General features: G+C 32.3%; 1 protein-coding gene across 1 annotated transcript; it reads left to right on the top strand.

The window, feature by feature from the left end:
* Positions 1-4,990: 4,990 nt before the first annotated feature.
* Positions 4,991-7,965, top strand: LOTGIDRAFT_234414 (hypothetical protein; the record flags this gene model as incomplete). The annotated part of the gene is made up of 4 exons (XM_009062260.1): positions 4,991-5,070; positions 5,938-6,875; positions 7,050-7,228; positions 7,663-7,965. The coding sequence occupies 4 exons, from the start codon at positions 4,991-4,993 to the stop codon at positions 7,963-7,965; spliced, it is 1,500 nt and encodes a 499-aa protein (XP_009060508.1).
* Between the last annotated feature and the right edge of the window lie 5,699 nt (positions 7,966-13,664).

Raw genomic sequence — 13,664 nt, 5'->3', positions numbered from 1 at the left:
CGATATGCACGATCTAATCATGGGTCATTTCATAATAAAAATGTTGTCTATAGTGTGACATAACGACTGAAAATATACAGCCACATTTCCTGATCTGTTAGTAAGGGATTGCAGACGAACTACGTGTGGTAAAGAAATGCTATTTATTGAAATTCCTCTGTAGCGTGTTCGTTAAAAGCGTGTACACATTCCTTTTCCACACTCTCGTCTGTTTGTTTAGAAAATCAAAGATACATCATCAACATTTGGTCATATATAGTGATTATGAATGAGGATTTGGGAACCAGAGCTGTTTTACTAAGTGGTTACCTACTCAGAATGTTGTATTTTAGTTTAGAGTATTGTTCAATCTTCAAAACAACCCTCAATATTAAGGAAATAACTCCAATTGCTTTCATATTAAATTTTCGTTAATCGGATATCTATAGATGAATCCATGTAGCCTGATGCTGTAGAGCTTAAACATGTTAAGCGGAAGATCATTACAAATTTAAGTTGTCAGAAAGCAACTTTAGACAACATGAAGTTTTGTCTATGGACTTCAAATGTGTAGCTCTATATGCATATATAAGACTGTAACTAGATATAAAAACCAGAAGGTCGTACATCATCCTATAACGATAGTATACCTGTCTATTTAATACAGGCTATTGAAAATGTCACAAGTACGTCACTAAATTCAAATTCATTTGCTTCGTGTCCCAAATAATGTGCAAAATCTGTAATTATCGCTGGGTATAGTGAAATAGTCGACATATAGAATAGAGTATAAAAGATATGTCAGATATGCCAGGTAATTTAATGTTGGTATCTTCTGTAACATTTGTTTCTATCGGGCTTTAGATATTCCACATTTTCTACAGTAGTCACCGACTCTGATAAATTTAATTTATGAATTGGGTTTTCGGTTCATTGTTCTTCTCACCCTTACATCTAATTTTCGTGGAAACTTGCCAAGGGACGTTAAATGCAGTACCGTTGGCGCCAGTCTGGAAATGGTTCAAAAACGGTGTTGCGAGTAACATGGAATATAAATTATATAGAATAATAAAGATTTGAAGACAAGGCGGTGTTCTTTGATTTTATCCTGGTAGAATTTTTGTCCTTGATTAATATCAGGTATGTCTTGAAGATTGTCGTTTGAATCAAAGTATAAAGTAAGATTTAATAGTCATGCTGATGGAATAGCGTGGAATGTTTCCAGATTATTCCTGTTAATCATTAAATGAATCATTTCTTTGCAAGATTCCAGTACCGGAGGATAATAAGCCACCTACTCGCTTGATCAAGGAAGAGAATAGAGGACAAATCACTATTCATCGCCCACCTTTAATTAGACTCAATTCATTCATTAAGATATTTTGATAACGAATAAAACAAGACTCATAGTTAATCTTTGAAACAAAATTGACCAATAAAATTCGTAGATAAGAACTAAAAGAGCCGTCACAGGAGCAGAAAGCGAATCAGAAGTCTCCACTTTTGACGTTTCCTGTCTCTCTCAACTGATTGACGTCTAAAAACATTACAGTTATGAATGAAGGACGACCGCCCACATTAAGAAACTATAAATATTTAAGTCGCGTGTAGTAGTTCATATTATTGAAGGAGACTTCATACTATAAATCTAATACACAACTAATCCTAACATGTAAGTATGATTATTTTGGACATCAGTCTGATGGAATATTGGATTAACTGTGAATATTCTTAATGTCAGGACGTTTCTAGGTGTCATTTTTTTACCTGTTAGTAATATCTATATATATGTTACTATGAGGAGTAGTGTTATTGTTTTAGTTAGTCGTTAATCGCTATGTTAGCCTTTAAAAATCATACTATAATATTATACTGGATAAATGACATGTGTGGTAAGTTGGCTTGATTTAGTTGTTTATAAACATATAGTAAAAGTTTTCTACTAATAATATTCAGACTATATTATAATGTAAACGTAGGCGGTAAAAGGTAATTTTGCTCACTACCTGCTATAATTTCCACTGTTAAATGTTTTGGGCGTCATCAAACTTGAACATTAATATCACTTAACTACGCTATAATATGCTCAATTGAGAGCGCTTTTTTTTTTAGAAAAAAGGCTTCAATAGATAAGTGAATAATATTGTCGTTTCCAATTTTGTTCATTCATGGTAATTAGACTTTAAGGGTGTTGTTCCCTTTTAGTAAAAGATTAGAACGTGTCAGATTGTTGCTTGAGCTTGTGAAAGAGTATATAAATGGGATTCTATGAATAGGCATTAGTCTAAGACTGATTTTAAAAGGTTTAATTTATGTGTATGTCGCTTGCAATGGTTACTATTAGGTTGTCTTATATGTAAGCCGGTAATGTATCACTCTGCTATTGAGTCACCAGGTAGGAATCGATTTTGTAAGCATTTCGACTGTGTTTGTCTATTAGTTGGTTATTGATCAAAGTCTTAAAGTCATGTCTGTCAACTCCAGGATAGTCTTTGATTTAATACCGAACGTGTGATTCCAGAATCTGTATTTAATTCAGTTTTAACAGTAAGGATGTATGAGGACCACCGGGTAGTTTTATTTTTATCTTGATAGATAGACCGACCTCCCCTGTATCGTAAGGAGGACGGTAAGAATCCAATACGGACCTTGGACTCGTCTGATAATCTCTATATGGGTCTTTTATGAATTATTGGATAAAGTATTAAAATATTTGAAATTTTATCTGATTTTGGATGGTGTGAGATAAAATTGAATGTAGGACAAATAGTTGTATTTTAAATAAGCGGAGTAGGTTATTGACATATATTATAACCCATGTAGACGATCTATCATCAATATGTATGCCATTATTCTACCTAGTTGACAGTCAAAGTGACCAAAACTAGGATATTTATTCAGATAATATTCAAATGAGATTTAAATTCAGCCCCAATCCCAATCCTTCAAGATTGATTATAATCCTATAAATGTCGTTACCATTTCCTTATATTGATTCGTATTATATAGGATGTCATTTGTCATTAAAATTATTTTAAAACTTTCATAGAGTTGAGTTAAAAAGCACGATTCTTAACCCTTAATCTTACGCTACGTTTTACATAATAATCAATAAGTTTTCATGTTTAAATTTATATTACAGAAGATGTGCTTTAAAACAAATGCATTATACATTCATCATTAAAAAATGATCGTGATGTCGACTTGGCATTCCTTTCTACCGAGACCCTATATCAGTGTATAATGTTAATTTGGTTTTATTTGTATAATGAAAGTTAATTAACTGCTAGCCCATTATAGTTACTATAAGGTACTTGTACTGATATTTCCCTAACACATTCAACAATGTCGATAGATAAATCTAATCAAAGTCCTTTTCCATTTATTTCTCTAATAGTTTTGACGGTGTAACCTCTTCCTATCTCACAAATCTCGGGTAAAGACCTTAGTAAGTTCTCGCTAACACCAATATACCCTTAATTGTCATCAGATCAAATCAAAATGTTGTCATGTTATTTGTAAGATTTGCTCTAATTGTTTTATCAACTAGATGTTAATGAACGAAGAATGTTATTTTCCACCTAGATGAAGTATCTTGTTATAATAATAAGAAATCAAGCGTTATGTTGGATTATGTATTGGGATTTATAGATAATATTATTGACTGATATATACCGTGTAGACTATAAGAACAATAAACTGTCTGCAATAACATTGAAATAAACAGTGCTCGATAATCGATAAATTTAAAGTTCCATTACGCAATATTTTCACGTTTCATTTCAACGTTATGTAATTGACGATAAAATTTCTCTTATGCAATATACATTGGCATTGGTTACGGATACCTTGCATTCTGTGATTAACGACGTTTCCTACACCTTTCATACCGTGAAATAACTGAAGATTCTTTCAAATAATTAATTCTCAATGTTGCGTCATTTTCCTTTGTTGAAATAAGCAGGCTTGTTGATGGATGAAATGAAATTTATTTAATAGCATGATATTTTTAGATCATTTCACTTTGATGTCATAAGTAATAAAATTAAAAGTTCAAGCTTAACTGCTGAATTTGTGTGAATTTGAATAATATGTTTTAGAATGAAGTTTGACAGTAACTCTATAATAAATGACGTGGGCGGCAATAAAATATATTTATATATACTCAATTTTTCTTCTTTTTCCCAATTGACTACATGATTTATAGATTGACTTCAATCGATTCATTTTATTGTCTTAAACAACAAATTAAAGTGCCAATCGTTTTTCATTAAAATATTCATATAGCGACATGCTCCCTTCCGGTGGCAAGATACCGGGTTTATATAGGATATGCGCTGTAAATTCCATTTGATAAAGAGGGACATTTCACATTGATATCTATAAAACGTGAAAATGATTTGATTGGATTCTAGAGATAAGTTATTGGTAATACTACTATAATTAGATATAATTGGTCATGATTTATAGTTGAAGCTTTTGTTTAAACTATATTAAGTATCTTGTGTCATTAGAGATATAGCAAGAAATAGTTATATTTTAATATAGTGAGATATACCGGTTTATTTTTCTGTTTATTATATATCTATATACATGTAAGCTGTACATCTTTGATGTTTGATGTATACAAATATATACAAGGAGAAAATTGACATAGAAAAAGAATTCGGCCTGAATTAAATAAATTTATAAATGCTAGCCGTACATTTCTTTAAACAGTAATCTAATGTGAATAATAAAACGCGAAAAACACCTTTGAAAACGTATTATGTATGAAAATTATATTTTAATGATTTGTCCATTGTCCTAGTTACATACTTCCTAAAATTCACTTATATATATTTTTTATTTTTTTTAGATTTGAAAGTAATCTTAGAAGGTATTTGGATTAGAAGTTACTACTTTATAAAAATCTAGAGCATTAGAAGAGATTTGTTAAAACCAACAAGGAAATTATTATCCAGATTTACTTGGTATTTAAATATAAGTCAAAAGTTAAAGACAAGAAATAATGGTTGCCGTCACTGTATATTTAGCTGCGATTGCCATCGGTCTCACCGTAGCCTTTTTCAAATTCATCTACCGTCGAAGGTAAAGAACCATTTCCAATTATATTTAATGCCATAAATCGGTGGGTTGTCTGGCTGGTTTTAAGTTGACATAACATTAGCAGTATACATGTTATATTACCAGGCTTATGTTTATTTTCCTTCCATTACCTTTGGTATTAAAATAATGTCATACATAAAGTTAATCAATTACCGTTATATGTAAACAGTCGGATAATGCATCTTTATAGAAATGCACTTGAACTAGACATTTAGTGTTGACAAGAATGTTTCGAGCGCAAAAAAGGGGGAAATTTGAAAGGTTACAAACAGAAAGAATCTCGACTGAAAAAAAATATTAGCCTGCCCTTGACACGAATGTCTGGCCTTAACATTATTGATATTGAAATTTATCAAATACTGACGGTAGGATCGCTCCAATCTAAATGGTTGGCGTTTTTAAACAGGGCTGACATTGTTTACCTTGGTTGTTTGCAATCAGACCCATAACAACGATATCTTAATTCTCGCAAAATCACGTTCTATATGTGGTTTCGTGTGATCACAACCAAAGAATAAATAAATTGTATTTATTATACAAGTTTTGTCAACTATTATCGTATTGGTAACAAACGGGTTCTATTTGGTTGAAGTCAATGGATCAATTCCAAGGTCAAGGGTATTAAACAACTCCTAATTTCAAATATCAACAATCGAAAGGTAATTTAGAACCTTGAGTGGAATACCGATACTCAAACAAAGGCGCGCACTTTAAAACTCTGACCTTGTTGATATTTAGATGCAAAAAAATATCACATCTTCGATATTCATGCTACTTTTGGTGTGAAATCGTTCCTTTCTGCGTGTATATAAATATTTGATTATTTATCGTTCAATTTTCTTATTCCAGACGCCCTAACGAGCCCGAAATCGTACCTGGCAACCTTTTATGGGGAAATGGAGCAGAATTTGCGGAACATGCTGTCAACTTTTTACATCGATGTCAGAAGAAGTTTGGAGATATATTTACCATTCGACTACTTAATCAGTACATTACATTAGTTCTTGATCCACATTCTTATGAAAACCTGGCCCGGGAGAAGGTGTTCGATTTTGATCCAATCCAGCGACAAGTCAATCACAATGTATTTAATTTTGAGTTGATTGACGCTAGGAAGATGTTATCTGAAGCTGGAAAGAAGGTTAATGGTCGGTTTTTGACCACTGGTATGAGAAATTTCGCAGATAACCTGAAGAACGCCTTTGCAAAAGTATCAACAGTTGATGAAAATGGCAACATTTATCAAACCATTGGTGACAACTGGGGCCAGGATGGACTTCGAGATCTGACCTCAAAAACGCTCTTTTCTGCCCTGTTTTACACAATTTTCGGACAGGGAGATGCAATAGAGACTTTTGAGCCTCAGACCTTTTACAAGAACTTCGACAGCTTCCACAAATACTTCAATTATTTATGGTTGGGATTACCAGTCAAGTTGTTCCCAAAAGCCACAGCAGCATTGAACGTATTGAGTCAGCAACCAACTTCTGATGAAATGTTAAAAAGACCTGGTGTATCAGACTACATCAAATTCTCCACAGAATTCATGAAAGCTAACAACCAATCTGAACAAGATATTGTCGGTCACAACTTGGTCTTTCTTCACGTCAACTACAACACATTTCGTCTGGCATTTTGGGTTTTGTATCATATCCTGGACGATAGAGCAACTTTTATGGCATTACATAAAGAAGTTCAAGATCTGGTTGAAAGAAAGACAGAGACAGCAACGGAAAATGGTCCTCTTGGAATCAGCATTGAAGAATTTGATAAACTTCCTATTTTAGGTAGGCATTTATATATACCCTTCTTCGCACAATCGACGATACATTGTATATGACCTCTTTGGATAGAATCCGTTTGGAATGTAATTCAGGTGACATGACACCTAAAACTTAGAGATAGAATTTTTAGAACCTGTTCATTGTCATTTGTTATATAACATTTATTTTTGTTTACAGACAGTATAATCCGTGAAACATTGAGAGTAACAAGTGGTGTGTTTATGGTAAGATATATTACCCAAGATGTAGAATTTGAAATGGACAATGGAGACAAAGCTCTGATGAGAGAAGGTGATAGAGTAGCAATGTATCCACCAGCTATCCACAAAGACCCAGAAATATTTGAAGACCCCGAGGTACATAACTATAATGTTTATTTCATCTTTTGGTAATAGAGTTCAATCTACAAATATTCTAGTGCACGTTATTTAAGTTCCGTTATAAAGCAATAAATAATATTAATATTTAAAACAATAACCAGCTTGATAATCCCCGGTTGTACTCGATTGTTGACTTGGTCTTTTGAAAGAAGTGCAACTGGTAGTGTTTAAATACAGCCAACCAGATTTCAACTTCATTGAATGAAGAAAACCTTGCTCTAAGGCAAGTCCTTTCTTAATGGTGATGGGTGCAATACTGTAATGCTGCCTTATTTAGCTAATTGCTTTTGTCGCAATTTCTGTTGGCTTTTGCAGCTGAAAGTATATCTTTTAACTTTTTGTTCTGTTTTCTTTGTTTTAATTTAACACATTAAATATGAAACTTATCAAGATTTTATTGTTCATTGCAGATTTTCAAACACGACAGATTCGTTGACGCCAAATTTTACAAAAATGGAAAAGAACTGAAAAACCCTTTGGTCGCCTTTGGTTCTCTCTGTCCTGGTAAAAAATATTCTTTGCTTCAAACAAAATGGTTTTTAGTCAATTTAATGAACTCTTTTGATGTGAGACTAGTAGAAGGTCAAAAAACAGAATGTGATGTCAATTATTATGGCCACGAAATTTTACCACCAACCAATGATGTTCAAGTTCAGTACCGTCTTAAAGAAAAATTTCAAGAATTAGACTTTTTAGCCAGACGTCAGTGTTGATAGATTGATGCAATCGTCATACCATGGTGCTAAATAATGCTAACTTATGTGTTCCATCTACCAAAACGCATCAGCCAAAGTATGGATGCAAGTGGTAGGAAAGACTCGAACAGACTGTTCAAGCCGTAATGTTCGAGGTCAACTCTGGAAGAGAACTTCATTAATCCGCGATAGTGAAATATTGCTGCTTATTTCCTTAGCGTATTGTCATATCCAAATATTTCACTGTGATTTTAACTGCAAGGTAGAGAAGAGAGTGGATCAAAAATCATCCAACAATAGGCGTATGGGGAAAGGAGTAGGAAATCTTTGTTATTCTGACGATGTTATCGGTTCTGAATTCGTCTCAAATTATCTGAAATAAAAAAATTTCGATTTGACGATTTGATTTCAAAATTCAAAATTATATCATAAAAATGTCCATCCTCAATCCTTTCCGATTTACTGTGGGCACACCATATTCCGTCCCCGAGATCCGGTACGCCTATTATCATTGTTAATGTTGTGTTACTTATTTATTATAATGACTTATTTATATTTATTTAAATGGTGGTAAATCGAATCTCTTCATAACAATTTTATTCAATGACAGATACCATTTTTGTGCATGGTGTAAACAATGTGTATTATTATGACTGTTAACTACATTACTAAACGAATGTAGATATGTAACATAATTATAAATTGCATTTATACATTTTAATGAAATACGGGTCGTAGAATAATTTCATTGTACCCGCCTTGCAAGTACACTAGATTTTGTCCAAACGTGAGTATGTCTTTTTTGATATACATGTTTTTCAAAATATCTTTTAAAAATATTTGATCGTATAAGTTTAGATTTTGTCCAAGGCGGCGTGTGAAAAAAAAAATGATGTTTGAATTTTTCGTGTTTTCAATTTTTGACATACCAGTGTCATAAACCACAATATCTCAATGAGATCAACTGATCAATTTTACCACAGAAAAATCACAAACGGAACTCTCCCATCGACTCGAGAGAATAAAAATTTCCGTAAGGTTAGAAATACAAACTACTGTATTATCACCTTTCATTCATATCATATAAATAAATATAGGTATGCTATGATTTTGGATGGTTGAACGAATGAGTAAATGTCTTGAATATAATTGCAAGGTTGATATGGTTGTATGAATGAATTTGTGTGGTTATAAATGATAGAATTAAGTTAATGGATGAATGAATAAATGAATGAATGACATGGGATGAACGGATAGCAAAGTCTTTGCTTATTATAGAAACTGCCTTGAAACATTATCATAATAATTGTATATACATATTTGCATATCTTAATTTATTTTCATATTATGTACATTGCCACTGAACATTACAAAATGTATAAATAATCTGAATTGTATTTTTTCAAAATGGCCCCATAAAACAAATTGTGCTTACTACTAAATGAATAGGCCACAGACAAGGATATTGTGGCGGACGGGTGGAAAACATTTCGTTTGAAATATCCCAGGAGATTATGATCGAGACAAAAGGTCATTAGTTAAAAAACTGATGTCTTAAGAGTAAAGTGGGCGTTTATAGAGAATATACAATGAATGCGATTTCGATACACCCCATATCGGATATATATTGCTGTCTGAGATAATATGTCTCATTAGCTCTCATTTTGGGTTGCGTAATGGGAAATATTGGGATGTGAAATGAGAAATGTCCACTTGGTTGTGACACTGGAGATGGCCATTAGGGGTGAAAAGGGCAATTACATTCAAAAGAAAGAAAAGACCATTTGGTTGTGATATGGGAAATGTAGGTGGTTTAACATATGACATAACGATTTGTCTGTGACGGGGGAAATGTAACATGTAGTGTGGTATATGAAATGCACATTAGGTTGTGACGTTAAAAATTGTTGTGAGGTTGGAAATGCTAAGTTGTAGTTAGTGTGACATATGAATATCTGTTGGGTTGTGACGTTGTTAATGTTAAATTGTGGTGTGACATATGAAATATCTATTGGGTTGTGACGTTGCTAATATTAAATTGTGGTGTGACATATGAAATATCTATTGGGTTGTGACGTTGCTAATATTAAATTGTGGTGTGACATATGAAATATCTATTGGGTCGTGACGTTAAAAGTGTAAAGTCGTAGAAAGTAAATGTAGCGTTGTGTTGTGACTTATGAAATATCTTTTGAGTTGTGAGGCGGGAATTGTAAATTTGTAGTAAGTATGAGATATTAAATATCTATTAGTGGTTACGTTTGTATATGTTAAATTGTGTTGTAACATAATATGGAATATCTATTGTGACGCTGAATGGTTGTGATTGTAAACGTATATTAGTTAAATGCGTCAATGAATAGTCTAAAATTGTGACATGCAATTTTTTCTTAAAGTAGTAAAGATTTTAATATACTTAATGCTTCATTCATTCGTTCATTCATTCAGGGACGGACACATAGATATTAAGCGAACGCTTTCACCCCGATGAGAGCATTAGACTTTTAATAACAAGAATATGAAAATAATTCAATGTTTGTTTTTTAGGATAGAAAATGATGAAAAGTACCTTCCCAGTAGATATTGTTAAAAAAAATACCATTAAATTGTCATATACAAGGATTTTGTCAAGAGAAATACATCAAGATCTTGTCAAGCGAGATAAAAAGAATTTTGCAAAAAGAAAGCAACCAAACTTTGTTAAGGGAAGATACACAAAGATTTTGGCAGAGAATATAGTTGCAAAACAAAAAATATACCAGAACTTTATCAAGAGAATTTTCACAAGATATTGAGAGAGAAATGTACCAGAATTTATCAGTTTTGATGGATACCAATATTTTGTCAACAGAATTAAAAATACCCGTATACTAAAGTGAAAATATACTCAGATGTTTTTCAAGAAAACCATTCCAGGATTTTGACGAGAAAATTTGTTCAAAGGAAATATAGTAAACAAATAAAAAATATATTAAATAAATCCGGCTTTTTCAAGAGAAATTTCCAAGGATTTTAAAAGAAAAATCCCAAAGTCGTTCATATTATAAAAGATGATATTGCATAAATTTAATGAAATATGTACAACAGTTTTGTAATGAGCAATATTTACCTCAGATCAGATTTTCAATAAGAAAGATACACATATATTAGAGGTGCATATATGTAGACTCAAATTTGATAAATTATCAACTGAATTTATTCCGAAAACCACCATAATCCACAGTGATATTTTAACATATAGGAGCCCTTTGAACACCAGTCTACTGTTAAATAATTCTGTCAATCAAATAAAAGGCGTAGACCGAATTCTATTTGTTTGGGTGGTGCGTAATACTAATATGATCTAGAAAATTAATCCATTGGGGACCAGCCCTTTATGCAAATATAGCTACCAAGGTTTTATATGATTAAATACAAATTATTAGAAACGTGAAAAGATACTGATTCTTTTTTTTTACGTGATTTAACAGAAAGTGATCATTTTCCAAAACCTATATCGCATTTTCACATATTTCGTTAAAAACTGTATTGCCCCTAAGGACTTATATGTCGTGTCATCTACAGTATGTTATTATTGTGATGAGGAGACAAGAACAAACTTTGTTGGTGGACACGTTGAAGTTACATTTTGATATTACAAGTAGTATTTTCTAGACGTTGTCACACAAGATTGGCCTGGTTGAAAAATGTCATGATGGCTGAAACTAAACTGTAACAAGGGCAATAATTCATGTTATCCTTTGTAGGTGAGCAACTCCATAATTTGATTCTTGCTATATTTCGATTATGCTTATTTATACTGTATGATTACAATTTGTCTGATTTGTTTTGATCTCTCTTTATTGAGAATTTGGCCAGAATGAGGTAAATTAACAAATAATTAATTGTATGGTACAATGTCTTGGTTAAAGAGCCGAAATTATCAAGTCCTTATGCAGGCAGAATTGGTAATTTTTGTTAGAAGCATACAACAAATACCGTGTTACAGAATTACAAAAAAACAATCATAAGCAGGGATGATTGTCGGTGTTGTATATGTATAATAAATTGTAAGCTGAAAGCAGTACATAAGGTTGAATATTTTCAAGTTGACAGATGCGTAGATCAACTTTTGAGAAAGGCCAGGACGTGTAAGTGTTGGTTTGTAATGGACGTGACGGTGCAGGTGTAGAATGTACATTGTTAAAATGGATGTTAGAGGTGTATCATACAGGGTCAACATCATTGATCCTCATAATTTATCTTTTACATGACGTCGTCGCGTCAAAACATTGTTTTCTGATGACCATGTATACATCTTAATTATGCATCTTTTGGACCCTAAACTGCAATAGGGGATTTGTCTAGGATTTGTTTCACATCTTTATTGCAGAGTATATTAATTAGGATTATTTGAAGAGTATTATTTGAGGTATAAACGTTACAGTACAGATAAAGCCTCTTGTCAGCTTTCCAATTAACAAGTTACTTTACTACACCAATTATAAAAATCCTCAAGTAGGCATGTTATCAAAAATATGCAGCTATTCTTAAAATAATACCCACCTGTATTATCAGTGTTTTTTTTTTTGGTTAATTCACATTGCTAAATTAGCACTTTCCAGGGTTCCAGAGTATAAGTAGAACCTTTTTCAATATAGCCAATATATCAGTACCTTCAACAAATGAGAAAAAAGTTTGTTATAAAAGATTTAAGGCTGATGAAAAGACTTATTTTCCAGAATAGCTTAGTTTATCTGTCTTTACATGAATGTTTGATTTTCAATGATAATCAAATTACTTAGGATGTAACAAAATCTTAATAGATTTTCAAAAGGCATTTCAATTTTCAGCAACATGAATTATTTCAAAGCTATAGCAAGCAAAGTGCAAATTGCTTCGACAGTAGTTTTAAATTTACAAAAACATGATATATGATCAAAATTTGGTACAGCTATAGTTTGTTGTTGGTCTGGCTATCGACGAAGGTCAGTTGTGTGTTGATATTGTTTTTCATGTCCTTGTCTAAGGTTTTTATAACACCATATTTGTTTGCCTCGTGAGATGGGACATTGTCTTTCATTTATCCGTGACAAACTCTGTGTTGATTCTCAATGTCCAAGGTCTGTGATGGTCAATACATTCTAGGTCACATTACAGACCTTGTCCGAATTCTATAAGGTCCAGTAACATTATAGATACCAGACACAAATGCTTATTTCTTCCCGACATAGCATTCTCGTCAATAGTTGTCTGTGGAAGTCATAATGTAGTTTTAATGCCACCGGTTCTTTCTCTTTCAACCCTTATTATTTTTCAGTTCTATTTTTTCAATAATTGAAAATTGGTGTCGGCTTTTTTTATGTTCAAGATCTTTTTTATAACATAAGGAACATTATCAGCAATATACTTCCGACAGGGATCAACCTTGATTTTACAGACAATCTTGTACCTGTAATTATCATAGTAAATTTCCGGTTCTTGTCGTTTGGCAGCGTGGATCCATTGTCGCTTTATTTGTAAACGGCGTTTAGTATTTTTACGTAAAGACTGACATTGTAGTGTGTTTATGATATCAATGTGGTAGGTCTTTATAAAACAACTTTCTTCAGAGGGGGTAAGACCAAATGATCCACATTTCATTTAAAAAGCAAGGCTATGAAATGACAGCAGCGACTTTATTTATTGTACTTTTATGTATAGAGAATTATTAAATTGAAAAAAAGTTCAATAAACCA

Source organism: Lottia gigantea, assembly GCF_000327385.1.
Source record: "Lottia gigantea unplaced genomic scaffold LOTGIsca_50, whole genome shotgun sequence".
Taxonomy (NCBI): domain Eukaryota; kingdom Metazoa; phylum Mollusca; class Gastropoda; family Lottiidae; genus Lottia; species Lottia gigantea.
This window is presented reverse-complemented; position numbering and strand designations above follow the sequence as displayed.